Below are 21,414 nucleotides of genomic sequence, written 5' to 3' on the forward strand. Positions count from 1 at the left end.
TCTATAAGAAATTACTGTTTGAGCAAACATGGCACCTAAGATATGCGCGCGCGCGCGCGCACACACACACACACACGCACACATTCTCTAGGGTAATTCCTCCAGGAGGCAACAAGAGAGGGCCCTCTTCCTTATCTACACACAATACCCTGTCAACAGCAGCAGCAGCACATGTAGAATATGACCTGGAGTCGGAAGGTCTTGGGTATAATTTCCACCTTCTCCATTTCAAAAGTAAGAAATCTTGAGCAAGTTATTTAATGTTGTACTGATTCCACTTTCCCATCTGTAGAATGGGAGTGAACAATGCCTTCTTCATGGGGTTGTCCTAGGGAGTCATGAGAGAGGGAAGGGTAGACATTCATCACACCGCCTGATGCAGAAAGAAGTGAACAATTCCAGCTACTGTTGTCCAGAGACAAGCTACCATGTTGGTGGGAAATCACTTTGTCTTAAAAATCATAGAAATCACATTATCAGCAGGATTTTAACCCTTCCAGGAACCTCTTCTTTATATTCCACACATAACTCTCACACAAAAATATTTCCCAAGTAGGTAACTATAAACTTCAATAGCAGTAAATCTAGAAGCACCATCACAAAGTAAAACGAAGGTAGGCTTTGGAGTCAGACTGGGTTTATAAAACCACTTCTCAGTCTCACTAGGTTTGGGACTCGGGGCAAGGCAGTACATCTCTTCCTCTGTCTTACCTGCAAGGGTAGGGTGCATGAATATTTTTATTAATGTTATTTTAAGGATTCAATGACTTACATGTACATACTCAGAACACTTAGTACCTAGTGCACAGTGGGAAAATAAGAGCAGTTACAATAGCTCTAATGAACCGGGCACCATCCATAGTCTAGGCATTCTCTCTCCTTCTTGTAACAACTACAAAAGAGACCTATCACCCTCGGCTGAGTGCACAGACCCAGAATCAGGATGACACCGGCTTGTTCGCCAGATTCCACTTCAGCTCTGCCACCTGCCTGCCTCCATGCTCCTTTCTCTAGTTTCCTCCACATCTCACTGTTTCCCTTCCTCCACGTTCACCTTGGACAAGACACACCTTCTCTTCTGGAACTTGCCACTTACAATACGACCACATAGTGGGTATGTATGTAAGTTAGCGTCTGTAAACACAATGAAAGGTGAAAAGGCTTTCAGAAGCAAGGGTTTTGCACCTACACGCACTAGGGATGACACTAGGGACGCTTCAAGATCCCTTCTGCATGAGGCTCCCACTGCCCTCAGCTTCACCGCTAGACGCTCAGCACCAGCTTTGTCTGGGGTATCCACTTTAAAATGCAAACAGGGACGAGAATTGGTATGGTACTGCACTGAGTTTGATGTGTGAGTGGATCAGCAGACTGTTCTGTTGCCTCTAGGGAGAGGTCTCAGGCAGATGGGAACACAGAGGGGCCCTGGAAACGTGACTGTAAAGTCACAGTTTTGCCAGGGGTTGGCTCCTCTAGTCTAGGAAGCCACAAATAAGACACCTCTTCTTCTCTTTTCTTTCTACTCAATCATATTTATTCAACAAACTTATTAAGCACTACTGTGAACAAGGCAATCTAGAAGGATACAGTCCTGATCCTAAGGAAACTTACAATTTAGTGACAGTTAATTGATTCAATCACCCTGATATCCTTGTTTATCTAACGAGGCACACTAATCTGGTGCATTTCTTCTGTCTGTGTGTGTGTGTGTGTGCACGCGCTTTGGCTTCTGCATGATATGCTTAATTACACATGCAGATGTTTCACAGTTCAGTCATTTCTATAATCAATCATTCAAACAGCGTTTCTGGTTTCGATGACCATCTTACAACCTTCCCACAAAACCTTTCATGTTGAAATGCTGACAGCACCCCAAATATGCACTTGAAATTTACCTTTTGTTTTTTAGCCTTAGCACACTGTCAGAATTTATCAAGTACTACTTATGTAAAACTGTTCTTAAGGTAATTTCGTGGTAATTAAGTATATGACAGTAATTAAGGATTTCTCTGAATCTAATCATCAATCTCTAGTACTATGTAAGCATTAATAACCTCATGTCTGATATCGAAAATTATGCCTGATTATGACTGCTGATGATCACATCAGAATAGCATGAAGTGCACTCACTGGATCATTTCTTTTCTGAATATGTCACCACTTCCTCAGTGAAGTCTGATACTCTGTTGACTTATAATCAGTTCTATTTGTCTTCCTGAGATTTCTAGAAGTTGTGACACACACGCAAGTTCTATGCAATATAATTTCTAGTCTTAACTACTTCATTATTATTTCACAACCTCACATATGCACTTGGTTGTTACTACATTTCCTGTAGAGTGGAGGATGTTTATTGTCTTTAAAATCTGCCTCTAAGAGAGTAACCTTTAAAGATTTAACACTATAAATCCCCAGTGATGAGATCAGGCGTGGCTGTAACCCTTACTCAACTTGGAAAGTTCCATTGCTCAATCATTGTGAGTAAACAACCAACAGAGGAAGAAGTTGGTTAAACTTGTACCTGTCACCTCATTTTCACCTGAATAGCAATGTTCTGAGCTTTCTATAGTTGGAAAGATGCTTTGGCTCTTTGGTGGGACAAGCCATTTACAAGGTGTTTTGTTCCTGGAAGCCTGTTGGTGGCTGGAAACCCTTTGTTCCCTGGTGCAGTCAATTTGAACTGGGCTGACAAGCTTACAGCTCCATACCGAGGTAGAAAATGCCACCATTGTCCGGGACCCGACTGGCCTGCTTCTTCCGAGCCTGTAGGCAGGGCATGCATTCAATCATGAACAGACAGCTTAAGAACCACAAGAGCAGTGACCAACAGAGAAGCCTCCCATTTCCCACTGTGTTTCACTGGTATCAAACAGCCCAGGCTGAGGAGGGAGCCTTGTGGTGTGTTCCTAATGAAATCTAATAACTGGGCCATGGATGATGGGAATCTGTGTGCTGGCAACTGCAAACTCCAAGGAGTGAAAATGACAGCAAGTAGAGGAAGAACAGTCAGCTAAGAGAATGGAGGAGAGGGGCAGAAAATGGGGCAGAACCCTCAAAAGAAACTTCTAAACTCTACAATCAATTTCCAAGAGGTGGTCCAAATAAATCTGTCTGAGAGGTAGGAAGTGCTAGTTCCAGTTAAAATTTTAGAAAACCATCCAGAATGCTTGGCAGACCCTGCAGTGTGCCTATCCAGTAATGTTACAACAGGACTGCAGTTTTGCTAAGCATGGCAAAGCACTATAACAGTCTCTTGTATCTAAGGGTAGCTGTGTGACTAAGCTAAAGGTGCACCTGTTCTTCCTTCTTTACCTTCCTCTCTCTGATTCTGGGACAAGATGTGGAGAAAGCTAGCATTCATATCGCGACCAGCAGAAATATTTCTTGTTCAAGACAGCAAAGCAGAAAGATGGGAGGAGACCTGGCCACTGGCAGCTCTGTGGGCTGTTACTCCACTCAGCACTGTTTCTTTAGACTTGTACTATGCAAGAAGAGTGAACATTGATGTTGCTGCTATAACGCAGTAAATAAATCCTGAAAAGTCTTGTGCTCTGCATAAATCTATATAAAAAGTAACAGGGTCTCTGGGAAACTAGGACTGGGACAGAGAGCTCAAAATCTATGAAACCTATTTTGTTACAGCATTAACAAAATAGTCAAGAGGGATTTTGGACAGCCAGGCCAACCAGTTGAATGCGGTTATCCGCTCCTGGGTAGTTACTAAAAATGCACACAAAAAATTTTGATGGGAAATATTAGTTTACAGGTACCAGCAGATGACAATAGAGTGCAGCACCCAGGAGGGAGTGGGATCTGCCATTAGCTGAAGGCCATGAAAGGTTGGGTGTGCACCTCTCTGGGGAGGGAGCCTTAGGGGTTATACTCCCTTGAAATGGTATTAAAGTAGGGTAGAAAGGGCTGGTGCCTATGTAGCAGCTAGGGTGGGGATTTCTTCATTTTCTTCCTTTTTTGTGATTCCAGCTCTTTACCTAGGAAAGGCTGTTCGTGAACGAGCACCATTCCATATTACTCCAAAATCATCCCCCTATTTGCCAATTGCATCTGAGTGAAATGGACTCTCTGTTCAAGTTGTTGATGCCTGGTTATTCCATATATGCAGCCCGCCATCCTGCTCATAGTTGACAGCTTAATAATTCTACCTCTCTTATTCCATTCTCCATGTAGCACTCTTTCCTAAAATGCTAGGCTGACTTGTTCATTCATTGTATTACACTGACCAGGGCATAAAATCCTTTGTGAACCAATCTTACTAGTTCTCCAGCATCCTTTGCTTTGTGCCACATGTTAACCTATGCATCCTCCCACACACAATCTCCCTTCGGTTCTTCTCCCTGTGTATACCACACTGTCGTTTGTAGCCTTTGTTTCTGCTCTGCCCGGTTTCTCCCATTTGAGCTTCCCAATGAACCATTTATCTTTAATACCTTCCTGTGACATCTTCCTGTGGATAAACTGGGTGCCTTTTTTATCTTCTACTACTACTGGTACTATAGTGCATGGATTGAATGACATTCAGATTTGCCTGACCAGTCAAAACTTCCTGAACTCAATTTGGCTTCTCCTTTATGGGTCTGGAACCAAGAAAATTGTGAACATGCTGGTTTAGCAATGCCAAGAACACTCTAACTACCTTGAGTGAACAGGGTATTTTAAGAGAAATTACCCATTAATACCATAACAAAACCTGGAAGAAGCTCCTGGCTCCTGGCTTCAGATTGGCACAGCTTCGGCCATTGCGGCCATCTGGGGAGTGAACTAGCAGATGGAAGACTCTCTCTCCCTTTTTCTTTCTCTCTGTAACTCGGTCTTTCAAATAAACAAAACAAATCTTAAAAAAAAAAAAAAAAAGACCAAAGTCCTTCTGAGATCTATTTTTTCATTTCAGTGTGCCTTTGACTTAGAAATAAGCTGATTAAGAATATAGCTCAGGGCGGGCGCTGCGGCTCACTAGGCTAATCCTCCGCCTTGCGGCGCCGGCACACCAGGTTCTAGTCCCGGTTGGGGCGCTGGATTCTGTCCTGGTTGCCCCTCTTCCAGGCCAGCTCTCTGCTATGGCCCGGGTGTGCAGTGGAGGATGGCCCAAGTGCTTGGGCCCTGCACTCCATGGGAGACCAGGAGAAGCACCTGGCTCCTGCCTTTGGATTGGTGTGGTGCGCCAGCCGCGGCAGCCATTGGAGGGTGAACCAACGGCAAAGGAAGACCTTTCTCTCTGTCTCTCTCTCTCTCACTGTCCACTCTGCCTGTCAAAAAATAAAAATAAAAAAAAAAATAATAAAAAAAAAAATATAGCTCGGCCGGCGCCGCAGCTCACTTGGCTAATCCTCTGCCTGTGGCACCGGCACCCAGGGTTCTAGTCCTGGTTGGGGCGCCAGATTCTGTCCCGGTTGCTCCTCTTCCAGTCTGGCTCTCTGCTGTGGCCCGGGAAGGCAGTGGAGGATGGCCCAAGTGCTTGGGCCCTGCACCGGCATGGGAGACCAGGAGGAAGCACCTGGCTCCTGGCTTCAGATCGGTGCAGTGCACCAGCTGTAGCGCACTGGCCATGGTGGCCATTTGGGGGGTGAACCAAAGGCAAAGGAAGACCTTTCTGTCTCTTTCTCTTTCACTAACTCTGCCTGTCAAAAAAAAAAAAAAAAAAAAAAAGAATATAGCTTGGGAATATGAACCTCTTGCTGAACTGGCTGTGGCTATTCTAGCAAAGTAGATATGTTTAGACACTTCATATTCTTATAGGTCTCAGATCCCATCTCTAGAAATACAGTAAGGACATTTCTCCCTGACCTCTGCCTACTGCAAGGAGTACAACGGATACTGGGGCAACGATGCTCATTAAAGCCATAGACTTCTTGAAAGAGGGAATACTCACTCACTGTAGCTATCATGTTAGAAACCCTGACACTGCTTGGGGCTTTAAAAATTGAATTTTATTAGGGGATGACGTTCCCTGTCACCAGGATGCTGCATAACTCCACGCAGCAAACTCATCCAACAAAATCTGAAAAGGTACAATCAACAAACGCAATGCATTAAGAAAGTTTCCTTTCACTCCCAAAGCTCCAACATTCACTTAAAAAATAGTAGATGAATTTTGTCCTTAAGAGTAGTTAATGAGAAACCCTTGTGACCAGAAAGCTCCAGGATAATACTTCCAGAAAAATGCTTAAAGGAGGCAGTAAGGCTGTATTTGGGTCCCTACCCTTTAATTCCTAGCAGATGTCCAGAGGCTGATACATGGGCATTCCCTCTGCAAAGTCATCTCAGCAGCTTCTTGCCCATGTTCCTGGAGAAAAGTCACAATTTCCCAATTTGCCCAACCATATCCTGAACTTATTTTTAGGGCTGATGCAAGCAGTTTCTCAATGGTCATGGGAAGCATTAACAATTAAAAAGGAAAAGTTAAAAAATAAACCCAACAACTCCAAGTTGACACATATTCAGTTTTTATCTCAAAAAAAGGAAATGTGGAAAAAAAGAGTACTGTGCCGCCAGGCAGGGCACAATGGACGGGGAGATTCCATTTTCTGTGTCCCCTCATTTCATTGTTCACTTGTTGAATGAGAGAGTGTCAATCACTAGTTCAGTAATATTTATTAAATGTCTACTTTGCACCAGGTATTATGCTCGCCCTAGGGCTATAACCACTACCCTAATTCACAAAGGAAAAGGAAGGGAGTAGAAGGTACAGCGTCAGTAGTTCAGCTCCTACTCTGTGCCAGGTGCTTTTCTTGTCAAATTCTCCTAACAAGGGATGACAGAAGGTAGATGAGACTTTCCCCACTTAATGAACCTGAACTGAGACTAAGTAATTTGTGTAGAGTCGCACAATTCAGACAAGCCTGATATTACCATTCAGATGGGCCTAATTCCAAAACCCCTCTAAAAAAATGTCCTTAGAAAGCAGAAAAAAGAAGGAATCACCCATTATCCTACAACTCCAACACAAAGCCTGTTCATACTTTGGAGAATTTCTGTCCAATTCTTTTTTTCTACACATAGGTTAATTTTTAAATTTTTGGAAATGCGCTTCCTAGTTGAAATCAAAGCACGTTATACTTCACTTCGTTGGAACTATGACACCATTGACTGTGAAACGCTCCATTATTCTACATAGCTCCAGAAAGAAAAATCACTGCCAATTATACAATGCCACTGACTGTGAGTTATGTCCAGATTTCAGCAGTGTTAAAATGTGAAAGTAAAAAAAAAAATTATGTCTTACAATCAGTGACCTACTCTGCATTCCATGTCAATCTTCCTGAGTGGCAGGGTGCAGGTGGCCTCACAGCACAGGGACTTGGGTCTCTCACACATTAGGCAAGCCCTCCACTGATCTGGGAGCTCCCCTCAGTGGGAAAAGGACTGTCTTTTCTACATACTTGTTGCTTTTCTTTTTTGCAACTGGGCAATCAAGAAATATTTCTTGGTTGAATAAACATGTAACTGAAGCTTGGGAAAAAACTTACAGACAAAACAAGGTAAAAATTACCAAAGGCCTGAATAATGGAGGAGATCTATATTTTTTGGGGAAGAAACGGTTTTGTGTGGTTACAGGCGGGAAGTAGGGAGAGGAGGAGATGGATGGAACTTCAATCCACAGCCAGTAGCTTTTCAAAGTCTTTTCCTTCTTAAACCTGGTCAGTGTCCTTCTGTTACCTCCTATTGGCTGCTCCGGCCCCTACTTGGATGTTCTCCAAGCTTAACGCCTCAGCACAGCTTGGTTTGTCCATCTTCAATAATTTCTCATACTTCTTCACATTCAGTTTAAATACTGATTTAGAATTGTTAGGGGACACCATCTATTAAATCCAACTAATAACTCCTATGGAGTAAATTTTTGGTAAGAGGCAGACAGAAGACACTCATGTTTTTCAGAAGAAGTTGAAACACCTGGTTTAAATGGACAGTGTCTCGTTTGCTTATAGCAGAAGGCCTGGCTGCTCCAGAAAGTAAAAGATGATGCGAGTTTGCAGATCTGTCAGTTCATCTTTCTATGGAAGTTCACCAAGCTTTGTGTCTGAATTGGCAAAACAGGTTTAAATAAAGAAAGGAAATTAATTCAGACTTAGCTCCCTATGATATTTCTTCTTAAATACAAGATGTCTCCATTTTGAAACTACTGAGATATCTCATTGCCCCACCTCCTTAAATTCCTTATGCACTCCCTGAGTATTTCTACTACATGTGCAGACTTGTATTAGGTTCTCCAAGATAAATGACAATGGAGCAGGAAGCTGATTTCAGAAATAAGATTACAATTACCAGTGAGAAGGCATTTCGCTCACAGGTAAGTACACACAAGGTAAAGTGAGGATGCCGGTGCTGTGCAATCAGTTTAGAGCCTGGAGACATCACCTCAGTGGGGGGGATCAGGAGAGGCTCCAGGGAGGAGGTGTCCCTTCATCTGCGCCTTGAAAGACACACAAGGATCCGGCATGTGGGAATGGGAGCAAGAACTAGGAGGGAGAAGGCACGCATGGGCCCAAGGACTCCCATGGCATCCTCTTCCATGGGCTGTTTATTGTTTAGAAATGAGATGCTGTTGCTAGGGCCTGTCTGTGAGGTGTAAGAGCACTGGGTGTGAAGGGGTCATTGCCTTGTGCTGACCAGTTTGGGTGTCATAAGTCATCCCATCCCAGGGTCCACGCCAGGAAACTATTATTGGATTTCATGCATATTAAGTGTGAAATTTTAGAGGAGAATCAAAAGCCCAAGTCTGATACGTAACAGAACATCTGAAATCCACAAGTGGTAACTAAGACACTTGACTGAAAGCAACAGCACAACAGGACTCCAGGGGCTGCCAGCTCCCTGCTTACCATGGACGTGGATGCCATTGGGCTGAAAGGAAGAGTTGGTTTCTGGCTGATAGGACTTCAGGTGCGCACCTGATGTCTGCTGGGTGAGGGGAGGCTGTGCTCTCTGCAGTATTGACGAAGGAGCCGGGACTCTCCGGGGGCTGATGTGGTGAGGAGATGGAGCAGAAGGTGCGAACCTGAGAAAACAGCCACACAGAAGGCAACATGAGGCACCAAGGGCAACTCTGAAGCCAAATCCTAACTTCCCATTCTGGCTGCACAGGGGTGTGACACAAGCTGCTTAAAAACAAAGCAAAACAGAGCAGAACAACAACAACAACAACAACAAAACAAAAAAACACAAAACCAAAAAACCCTTCAGGACTTTTCTCTCCCACTTCTGATCGCTGGATTCCCAACTCAGATACTGAGGGAATAAAAGCGACCCACAAAGGGAAAACTAGGCACAGTTTGGGTTTGTTAGGCTTCTTAAACTACATTTCAAACTTTCTGGGTTTGGTACAATTCAAAGCACATTTTTACCAGGCCATTTTTTTTCCTGCTAATTTTTAAATCCGTGTGCATTTTAGGGGGAAATTTGATCCGTATGTTGCTGAATCATTTACACTTAGCTCATAAACATTTTGTTTTGTAAGACATATCTGAGGTCCAAGAAGTGTTACAAGTCTCTATTACGAGCCTCTCAAATCCCATTCTCTCTAAACAATACATTTTATTCTGCCAAGAATAAATGAACCTAAACTTCAAAGGTCAAGGGTGGTTTTAAACCCAGATCTCAAGAGATCTGCATGGGTTCTGTACTTGGCAAAGAATATTTTTGAGGGTGAAGTAAGAACCAAACATAGAACATCTTTTGTAGTCACGTGTGCCAATCGCATGGAGACGTGGTAGTTTCTTGGGGGAGGGGGGAACACACTGCTGTTTAAAGAAGGTGACATCATCAAGTAACCTGGGATACAAACTAAATGACTATACACTGATCTGCTGATTAGAAGGGAGAATTGGTAGGAACCAATTCAGTAGGTTTAAAATGATGGTTTTTACATTTTGACATTGAAGGGAACACATATTTGGAAGAACAATATAAAAGTTGAGCCAAGTCCACTGAGTACCAAATTAATACCCAATTTGCCAGATAGGTAAGGGACTGGCACAGGTGTGGCAGAGAAAGGAACAGGGGATTGATTTAGCAAAATAATTCCAAAGACACTAGATTAACAGTGGATTGTTTAGTCTCCCCTCCCTGAACCCCACACCAAAGATCTATTAAAGTGAAAACTTCCAGTCTGCTGTTTCTTACATTGCATAGAAAATAGGATTTGCTTTGCACTAACATGTATAGGCTACCATCTGTTTACACCACTTGTTTCACAGGAACAAAGAACTTCACTTGGCTGGGCTTTTGTGTAGAGCCATAGATGATAAAAAGGGAAGATGCACCAGTCAAGTTTATAAGGAAATGTGAAACATTCTGAACCAGAATAGCTAATAAGAATATGTCCATTCGTGTTGCTGCAGTGAGAAAGCTTGGGATAAAAAACTCATGTTCTTCTTACCTGTCCCTTCCACCAACAGTGTGGTGAGTTATGTAATAAGGTGGTTTGGAACCAAGAGGGGGTCAGGGAACACTTAACAACCAAGCCGGGTGAGGAAGCCTGGTTAATTGGTCATTTACATTTTTACTCTGCTGGAAGAGAACAGTAAACGAGTGCCCCATGCTAGGTAAATAGACATATTCCAAGGATTTCTCTCTTCAACAGAATTATCCTGAAAAGACGTGTTGAATGGCCGGCCTTTCGAGAAACACAGCAAGGGAACTGTGGTTCTGGCCTGAGAATGTGTAGTGAAGTGTGTACACCAGGGTGACTCACATGGAGGTGACTGTTGGGGGAATACATCGCCAACGTGTCTCACAAGTCACTCTGAGATTGTGAGAGGAGATGAGGAAACACAGACTTTGGAAATAGAGAGGGGCCGGCACTGTGGTGCAGCAGGTAAGGCCACCGCCTGCAGTGCCAGCATCCCATATGGATGCCACTTCGAGTCCCAGCTGCTCCACTTCTAATCCAGCTCCCTGATATGGCCTGGGAAAGCAGTAGAAGATGGCCCAAGTCCTCGGGTCCCTGCACCCGCATGGGAGACCCAAAACAAGCTCCTTGCTCCTGGCTTTGGATCAGCACAGCTCTGGTCATTGCAGCCAATTGAGGAGTAAAAAATCAGATGGAGACACCTCTCTCTCTCTCTCTGCTTCTCCTTATCTGTGTAACTCTGACTTTCAAATAAATAAATAAATCTTAAAAAAAAGGACTACAGAAAGTCCAGAGTACAATCCAACCTCTGAATTCCCTGGTTCTTACATGTCCCCATGGAGGGAGAATTTAAACTGCAAGGCAACCTTTGTCATTACTCAACAGTCATCACTGTTGTCTCAATTTTGTTTTATAGGCAAAGGAGCAAGATCCTTGGATTGGCTCACTAATTCTATTTCCTCATTTGGGAATAACAGATCCAAGAGGCTCTACATGGTTTTCAGAGCTTTTCTTCTGGTACCTCTTTCTGCTGTGTATGGTTGGGCAAGACAGCAGTATTTGGGAAGTATGAGCCTTATAGAATCTTCTGATGGAAGAGAATTATTTTGGTTCACAATCCCTCACTCCCAAGCAAGTAAATGTGATTCATGAACATGGGTGTGATTAACAGCAAACAGAGAAGGTAGATGCAGAAGGGGAAAGAAGCAAAGATTTTTATCAATATAAAACCTCATATGTTTATAATTTGGAGTGCCATAGTCAACAGGTAAATTATGATTAATAGCTTTTTTTTTTTTTTTTGACAGGCAGAGCTAGACAGTGAGAGAGAGAGAGACAGAGAGAAAGGTCTTCCTTTCCATTGGTTCACTCCCCTAATGGCCGCCACGGCCAGCGTACTGTGCCAATCCAAAGCCAGGAGCCAGGTGCTTCCTCCTGGTCTCCCATGCTGGTGCAGGGCCCAAGCACTTGGGCCATCCTCCACTGCCTTCCCGGGCCACAGCAGAGAGCTGGACTGGAAGAGGAGCAACCAGGACAGAATCCGGTGCCCCAACCAGGACTAGAACCCTGGGTGCCGGCGCCGCAGGCAGAGGATTAGCCACGTGAGCCATGGCGCCGGCTATGATTAATAGCTTTAAAAAGGGAGCACACTCAGCCAACCAAAAGGATAATTCATTTGAGCATTTCAGGAGTCATCTATAATTCTGATTCCATATCCATTAGCCTCTGTATACACACACACACACACACACACACACTATTCTATATAATTATATGCTAATTACAAATCATTCTTATCTATTCATTCATGGAATTTCCCATCCCTGGTCATGCTTTCTTGGTTATCAAGTTTCACTCATTATCATGATAACACTGAGTACAGAAAAAAATTAGACACAAATACCCAGATTTTAGCACTGGTATCTTGGAGACCCAGGAGAATAAAATATTATGCCTTCAACAGACTGTACATTTTGCTCTAATTCATACTATATTTTTCTCCATGTATTCAAAAATGAATTATATGGTATAAAGTTAATATAATTTTGAAACATAGTATTTTACTCCATATGAAGTAAATGATTAAACATAAATGATTTTACATGAAATAAATGTGTTCTTAAAGCAGACTTTGATTTGGAAAAGGAATTAGAACAAAAAACTTTTACACTTACAGGAAAGTGAAAAGTGACAAGAAGAGATCATGATTAGCAAGACAAATATAGAAACAAGGAAATAAATAAGAATTCATCACTAGAAAGGCTACTGTAAGGAGTGTGTAAATAGGATTGATTTTGAAGTACAGGCAGGAGAATTAATTTTGCAACTGCCTAGAAACATTATGTTTCATTTCATTCATTCATTCATTCATTTCTCACCTCTGTTAATTCAAATTTAATTTTCACAAAGTTGGTTACTTGTGAACAGACTCATAGAAGAGTAGATCTAGTGAATTAAAATTGGAGGAGAGACGTGAAGGTGAAAGAGTTTGCTGTTAGAGGCCATAAGGGAACTTCCAAAAACACTGACAACTCACAGCAAGGAAGATGCCAGAAAAGTGATTTAAAAAGCCCAAAGAACTCACGACACAGCTAACAACAAACAGAAAACATGCATGCTAAAAGAGAAGCTCAGCAGGCAATAGAAACCTTTCTTGGGACTGTTGTGGGTAGAGTCAGGGTCTCAGAATGACATTTTCTAAGTATTCTTACCTACATACCTACACATACACACATCGAAACAAATACGCTGTGAATATTCTGCCCAAAGTCAGGTGAGATTTCTACAAAATTAAAAGTGAATTAACAGTTTTTATGGCAAAATACAAAAAATTTCAGTTCAAAGACAGAGTGTAATTGTTTACAATTTATCTCCTATAGCATCTCTCCCCAATAACATCAGACCAATGTGACGTCACTCTAACTCAATCTGAGCTGCCATGTGTCTATGAGAGACCATCTGAGATCCTTTTAAGGTCTAACCCTGTCCCCCAGCTTCGGATCTCAAATTGGCATTTCAGAGATTTCATTCCACATAGCTTACTAGTCTCCACTTAAGCCTTTTATACTTCTTTGAAATAGATGATTGCTATGTAAACAGGCACATCACAGACTAGGACAAAAAGAAAAATCAATGCTTACCAGAAACACATCACACAAAAGCAAACCAGAGAACTGAGTCAACCATTTCCATGAATTTAGGGGAAGAGTTTATATAACCTAGCATGTGTAATGGCTGGCCAAGAAAACAAAAAAGGGGGTGGAGGGACAGGTTTTCAAGACTCATGAACGACTCTCTCTAGGGGAGAGAATTTAAAAGTTTCTGCAAATATTTAATTATCCATACCTTAACAAATGGCTGACGGGGGTGGTATTTACTTGGTCCTGGTGGTCACCCAGGGAGGCATCATCCTCCCCTGCTTTCCCTGCCCTGAAACCTCTGCTGTCATCCAGCTCCAACTCTGCTGTGAGGTGGACTACAATCAAACTGGTCATCTTTCCTCTTGGGCACTACTTGGCTGGCACCGTGGCTCACTTGGTTAATCCTCCGCCTGTGGCACGGGCATCCCATATGGGCGCCGGTTCTAGTCCCGGCTGTTCCTCTTCCAGTCCAGCTCTCTGCTGTGGCCTGGGAGGGCAGTGGAGGATGGCCCAAGTGCTTGGGCCTGCTTGGCCCACCTGCATGGGAGACCAGGAAGAAGCACCTGGCTCCTGGCTTTGGATCATCGTGGTGCAGCACTGGCCGTAGCAGCCATTTGGGGAGTGAACCAACGGAAGGAAGATCTTTCTCTCTGTCTCTCTCTCTCACTGTCCATAACTCTACCTGTCAAATAATAATAATAAAACACTACTCAACTGTAGACTGTTTCACAGAACAGTAGGTGTCAAGTGAGACATGGACACTGTTGGTTCATGTGCAGGACAAGTGTTAATGGTAGGAGAAGCAGATGGACAAAGTAGGAGAGAGAGGGTCCAGAAGTTGGACCTACTTGGTTTTGGATCCTGGCTCTGTCTCTGACTAGCTGGGTAATCTTGAATAAATTCCCTAGCCTCGGCCAGCCCTGATTTCAAGTATAAAATAAAGACCACCTCAGTTCCCACTGGGGATTGAAAAGTATAGATCACATTTATTTATTTGCTCAAGAGACACTTACTGAGTACAGACCAAGGATCTGACAATGTTCTAAGCCCCAGGGATGGTGCAACAAGGGACACATATCTGTTCTGTCATGAAACTTACATTTTAGTGAGGAGTGGCAGGTGATGAAAAAACTTAAGTAGGCAAATTATGTTTTGGGCTAGAGGAAATGAGTGCTATGGAGAAAAAAAAAGAATAGGAGGTAAGGGGTATGGCAAGTCAGGGATATTAAAGTACTTAAAACAATGGATGTCTGATGCCTTTCACGTGGTCAGTACATGTGTATGGAATGACTAATCAAATGTTCATTAAAGGCATCTCTGACATTAACATGCACCCCAGGTGTTTGGGATCTATAAAAGATTGTGGTTCCAGTGCTGTATAGAACATCCATAGAACTTTTAATTTAAGAAAATAAAAATAAAAACCTTCAAGTCTTTGTTCCTTGACATTCAGATGTGAAAACTAAGATTAAAAGAAGGCATTTACACATCTGGTTAATCTTCCGGTTCTACAAATCATTTTTTCTTAAAAATACTTATGTATGTATTTACTGAAAAGGCAGAGTGACCGAGAGAAAGAAAGAGATCGATCGATCGATCTTTACTCTGCTGGTTCACTCTCCAATGGCTCCAACAACCAGGGCCAGGCCAGGATGAAGCCACGGGCCTGCAACTCTCTTAGTCTCCCACGTGGGTAGCAGGGGCTCAAGTACTTGGGCCATTGTCTGCTGCCTTTCCAGGTGCATTAGCAGGTAGATGGATCAGAAATGGACCAGTATTGATGTAGGATGCCTGTGCTGTCACTGATGGCTTAACTTGCTGTGCCCCAATGCTGCCTCTAGGAATAGTCAGTCTTGGGCTTGTGTAAGTGGTTTTATCAACTGATTTAGTGGGTTTATCAACTGAGTCTCCAAGTTGACAAATTCATGCAATCATGGAAAACCGAGGCTAAGAATAAAAAAGAGGTCCAGAGAGGGGAAATGACCTGCCCCAAATCACCAAGCCAGCTCTCCACACACCACAGATACCACTTGAACTCAATACAGTGAGCAAGACCTGTCTGGTGCAGAGGCAGAGCAAGCCAGAGGATAGTGGCCAGGCAGGAAGAGCAGAGGAGTCCGGAGGGCTTCTGAGATGGCAACCCTCACTGTGGGCTGGAGTAAGGTATCTCAGCACTCTTCCACCTTGAAAAACGTCTGGCAATGCAAGTGCTGCCAGTTTGCTTTGGTGAGCTTGTTCAGTCCTATCCTGGGGTTCTTCATGCATGGCTGGGCATAAACTTTGAGCCTTTCTAACCGGATAACTCCTTTCAGGGTGGGGCTTCTTCTACTGTCTAAAAGTCCAAGTATTTCTATACCAACTTATATGTTTATTTCTTTAAACAAATGACCACTGTGTGTGTTACAAGTCAAATGGGAGTCGTGTTTTTTCCTCTTCTTCATTTGTGCTGTACGTGTAAGTAGTCCCAGCTAGCACTGTGGGACTGTGTGTTTTAGCATTGCTCTGCAGGTTAACACTTTGAAAATGTATGTGTTTACATGGCCAGTTAAATTAAATGTGGGCTGGTGTGTATTTTGCATAGTTTCCCCACCTCCCCCTTCCACAGGCTATAGTTATAGACCTCCCAAAGAAGGAAGAATGCATTAGAACAGCTTGTTTCATTGTATTCACACAAAAAATATTATTGATTTGCTGCCAGGGAGTAGAAATAATGGATACAAACTGGTCTGCAATGGATTTGGGGAGGTATTTTTTATTTCCCCAAAGAATTGCAGGGTATCATCTGTGGTGATTTTAAAATTCATCTGTGAAAACTAATCAATGAAAAATGGCTTTAGCAGTTGGCCGACCACAGAGATGGGGGGGAAAGGAATCCTTTTCAAAACCTAAGAAGAAAAGCACAGTTTTAAGGATTTCACATCTGATTTAACATCTAAAAACACCCCCCAATGATAATGCCCCACTTTGTATAGCCAGACAGCGCTCCATTTTAGTAGACTTTAGTGGTCTTTATAACGATTTATGAATCACTTCATGAATTCCTGGCTGACTCATCTGGGTGACTATAGTATCTACTTATACTTCCCTTCTGTCTCACAAAAGAGACACTTGGACTGAGTTCAATCCAGATTTGTCCCCAAATGAATCACAGCACGTTACTGGGGGAACTGCAAATTGAATTCGGCTTCTGAGACAATCAAGACCAGCTTTCAGTAATGAAGAAACGGCCGCTGGGAAGTGTGGGTAATTGCAACACTGTCCATCTGGGCAGGACCAAAGCTGGCCAAGAGCTATGTGTCTGAGGACTCTGTCCCCAAACAGTCAAAGGGCCAAATCTGTCCCCCTGGAAGCTGTTTCTGTCTCCTTCTGGGAGGCTGGGTCAATATTAACTGCAAGTAATTCAGCGGGTTGGAAAGACCAAGACTCAACAATGATTGCCAGAGGTTGTGTGGCGCACACAAAATCAAGGTTGTGATGGTGGCTGTTAGGGCAATGATCACCATGGCTTCCTGAAGGAGACTGAGATCTGTCTTATACTGGGTGTTTGTGGGAAGACAGAGGACAGGGTGTTCTGCAGCAGAGTTTCTCCACTTGGACATGGGCAGCGCCAGCTGTATGTCAGGAAAACAAAGCAATCCATGCCCAAAGCCCCTGTGTATCTGTTTCTGGTAAATGCTGAGATAGCGCCCAGGATATTGCAATATTTCCCCTGTGGACATGAAAACGGAGAGAAGAAGAACATCTAGGGGATGTCAGACAAATAAATTATACAGGATGAGGAGCTGGAGTCTTCTGGAATATCTTGACTGCAGACTTGGCTACGACTCAGTTGTTTCTCTATTTCAGAATCAGATATGATGAGAAGAGAAAAGAAAAGTCTGATTCTGCCAAATTCCCTTTTTAAAAAAGCACTAGCCAGGAGGAAATTTATCCAGAGTGGTCCTGGACATTTGATATAAAAAAAAATCTGCTATGAGAAAAAAAATCAAACAACTGCAGTGATACCATCCCTTAGGCTGCTTTGAGTAGGTCAAATCGAGGGGATTAACTCACAGTCCTGCGGCAAAGGGAAGAATCTTTCTCTTGTTCAGCATGGTGTCAGACATAGTGTTCAATCTGTTTTGCAAAAGAATCCATCAGATAAAGCAAAAACATTCAGAACAGAGTATAATAAAAATTCAAGATAAGAAATGAGAAAAGACAAGCACTATCTTTGTCTAAACATGTAAAAGGCCTAGGTATATAAAACATAAGATTATTCCATGGTTTCAAACTGCAAACACAATTCTCTAGAAGACACTGGAAGAACTTGGAGAACAAACTTCCAATATGATACTTCTGCCTAGGCTGGTCAGGTGCCTTTGGAATCTGTTGCCGCATGAGACTTTAAAGTCAATACAATCCACAAATGTGAAAGGAAACTACCTTGGTCTGGTCTGGTCAGAAACAATACGTGTTGTTCACATGTGCATTTTTCTCATATATAGGATGTCAGGTCACTATTCTAACAGCCACAAAGGAATCCAACATTTGACAACATTTCAATGAGAGGAAACACTGTATAGTTTAAAAATCCACAATTAGAGAAGGACTCTTGGCTCCTTCAGATGGAAAGAGAATAAATCATCAGCTGTTTCCTACCATTTTGTATCTCCAGCACGTCATGCAGTACCAATGCAATGATCAGTAGTTAACAAATGTGGGCCATTGCAGTTGAAGAATGGCTCTGGTCAACAAACCCCTGGCTCTTTGTGCTTCTCTCCCAACACAGAATCAATTCTTGCACCCAGGTGGAAAAAGACATTTCTTCAGTTAGTGTAAATAGTCAATAACCTTTTGTCCAGAGCTACAGTTTCTGTGGGGACAATATCTATTCAAGAGGATGACCCAAACCTGTACCCAGAGAAACATGGCTGCAACAAAGACATATTTTTCTCCTTGCAACTCAACAGAAAAGCATCCAAAGGCAATTTCACAGAAAAAAGAAGCAAAAAGACTCATTCAAAGAACTTTGTCTCTTGGTGTCTGTTCACCTTACTGGGCTCCTCATCAGTAATTAACAGTTCTTCACCTAAACAAGACAGTCTCTGAGCCTTCAAGTCTCCTGTCCTGACTTGGGAGGCAGAGAGACCATGATTTTTCTAGAGTACATTAAGACATTAACTAGAGCCTTTGCCGTGCACAGCCTGTCTGTGGGAGCTCTGGCTCCAAACGACCTGCTGTTTCAGAGAAAACATAAAAAGGACCCATGGACACATTTGAATAATACCATGGCTTAGTTGGAACTCCATTGTTGCTTCACGCTAATGCACTAAAGTAGAGGTTTTAAGAAAAGCAATTCTATTTTATCCCAAAGCCTTCTTTGTTACTGTCATGACTCACTTTCATGACTGAAAATCCAAGGGGACTAAAAAAACATCAACTTGGGCTTACCAGGAGGGGGATTTGTTTGCAATGTGGGAACAGCATAACAGCATAAAGATGGCTGATTTGGCATTCAGAGGCCAAATTACTTCTTTGGCACTTGAAAAAAAAAAAAAAGCGTTCCTTTTACAGACACCCTAAAACTTGGATATTGATGCATGATTGCTAATTATCTAAAGTGAAAAACCTGGAAAATAACTCCAGTGGAACCACAAATCAGGCTTTTTGCTGGATGGAGTGCCACGTGCGTTCCCATCCATGTTTCCTGCTTTCTCATGAAGGGACCATGAGAATAGGGAAGTGGAGGAACAGAAACTATGTGCTGAGGGATACTGTCCTGAAACTAAGAAAAGAACCATGGTAGTAGTACTCCCTTCCCTTTATACTCACTCCTTTCACAGAATTCCTGGGGAGCGGGCAGCAAGGACTGGGAACAAGTCTCGGGAGGCTTCCGCTGTAGGGTACTGTAAGAAAGTCCATCAACAGACTGTGATTTCAGAGAACTAGAAGTCATGAAGAAGAAGTGGAGCTAATAAATATAGTAAAACCAGAAAAGCGAAATCCTAGAGTGGTCAGGGAGGCCTCACGGAAGAGGTAACAAATGAGCAGATCCCAGAGATGACAGTACAAGTCACACAAGGTTCTCACGGAAGTGCCTCTCAGGCTTCAGGAACAGCAAGGGCAAAGGCAGGATGAGTTGGGGGTCTTCCAGAAGAGTAAGGGGGCCAGTGTGGATGGAGCAGACTAAACAAGAGGAACAATGGTAGGTGAATTTGGCTGAGGCCCTCAAGGACGATAAACACCACAAAAAGCAGTTTGGATTTAATTCTAAGTATGATGGAGGGAGGGTTGTAATTAGGAAACAGATGACTTGGTTTACATTTTAAAGCTCAGTTCTTGTTGTGTGGAGCAAAGGCATTGGGTGTGCTTTAGGGTAAGGGTGGAAGATTATGGATAGCCATTACTGGATGTGAACACACCGGTTAGGAGGAGATGCAAGGAGATGGTGGCTAGAACTAGAGTGACATAGTATTGATTAGCTTTGCAATGTATTTGGAAGGCTAAGCTACATATTCAGCAGATGTGGCAGCATTTGGGGAAAGGAAGGAATCAAACTTGATTCCTATGCCTTTCAGATTTTTAAGAAATCTTGAAGATAGCCTTGCACATTTAACTCTCGATTTCCTTCTATTATCACGAAACGTATTAGACTATGACAATTATATTAATTAAAGTTTTGCAGACCACATGGACATTTAATTTGGAAATAGATTACAGAAGACTGAGGAAGCCAATTTAACAGTGCTTCGTTATTATGATTTTTTTAATCCAGTGGAGCCATTTATAATCACTGCATCAGTCAGAAGAAAGTAATCAATGCCATAAATTTCCTTGTATGTGTATGTATGATTCTTAAGAGGAAACTGGGAGGGGGGCATATTGAAAAACTTATTAATATGGTGACCATCTTTGTGAGAAGAAGCTTGATTCCCAAGGCCAATGACCCTACTGATACATTCCATAGAGGATGAAACAAGGTTGTGGTCACAGATCATCAATATTTGAGAAGTCTGAAGACTGGTGGGCCATTCTGCTCTGAAATGAACATGGAGAAGTACCAAGAACTTTCTACAGATTTAAGAAAAATGAAGTAGAAAAATGCTGCCAACATTTTTAAAAAATTGATACATTTTAAGACATTCATATTTAAAATATTATTTCAAAGTAAAATCAATAAAAATTTTCAATGAGCTATTATTTTTAGATTCTTTTTTGATTCGAGCAAGCCTCAAAAATCTGGTTTGTATTTCATACTTATGGCACATCTCAAGTTACACTAGACACATTTCAAATGCTCAGCAGTCACATGTGGCTCTGGCTACCACATTGAATAATGGTCACACATTTCCCAGTCATTTGAGAAGGCTTGTTTGTTACCAACTTATAAATAAGTTGTTACACTTATTTTCAACTGGATTTTTATGGATAAAAAGAGAATATGGGGAAGACATTTGGCATAGCAGTAAAGACTTTGATTGGGTTGCTTGCATCTCATATCAGAGCGAATGGGTTCCCGGCTCCACTTGATTCTGTTCTGCTAATGCACATCTTGAGAGGCAACAGGTGATGGCTCAAGTACTTGGGACACTGCCATCTACATGGGAGACCTGGATTAAGTTTCTGGCTCTCAGTTTTGGCCTGTCCCAGTCCCAGCTATTGAGGGCATCTGGGGAGTGAGTCAGTGGATGGGAGTTCTCTTTCTGTCACTCTCTCTGCCTCTTTTAAAAATTTTTTTTATTAATAAAGGAAACGGATTTATTATTTCACATCTATGCATTTAACAAATATAATTTTAAGAAGCTGCATGTCAAGGGCTAGAATAAGGGGATTTTCTGCCTCTGTGTGGATCACAGCATTGACATCAGGAACAACTTTTACCATATTCAGCAAAATTCTCAAGCTGTGTGTGTGTGTGTGTGAGTGTGT

General features: G+C 42.5%; 1 protein-coding gene across 5 annotated transcripts in view; it reads right to left on the bottom strand.

Moving 5' to 3' along the window:
• The window catches only part of GLIS3 (GLIS family zinc finger 3), a 500,527-nt gene that overhangs the window by 20,869 nt on the left and 458,244 nt on the right, over positions 1-21,414 (bottom strand). For all 5 annotated transcript variants that reach the window (XM_089337316.1, XM_051858255.3, XM_070051535.2 and 2 more), the window contains one exon: positions 8,835-9,010. In XM_089337316.1, coding sequence (XP_089193442.1) covers positions 8,835-9,010 — 176 coding nt within the window. The remainder of the gene's footprint in view (positions 1-8,834; positions 9,011-21,414) is intronic.

Source organism: Oryctolagus cuniculus, chromosome 1, assembly GCF_051225735.1.
Source record: "Oryctolagus cuniculus isolate XC-2025 breed Fujian yellow rabbit chromosome 1, ASM5122573v1, whole genome shotgun sequence".
Lineage (NCBI taxonomy): Eukaryota > Metazoa > Chordata > Mammalia > Lagomorpha > Leporidae > Oryctolagus > Oryctolagus cuniculus.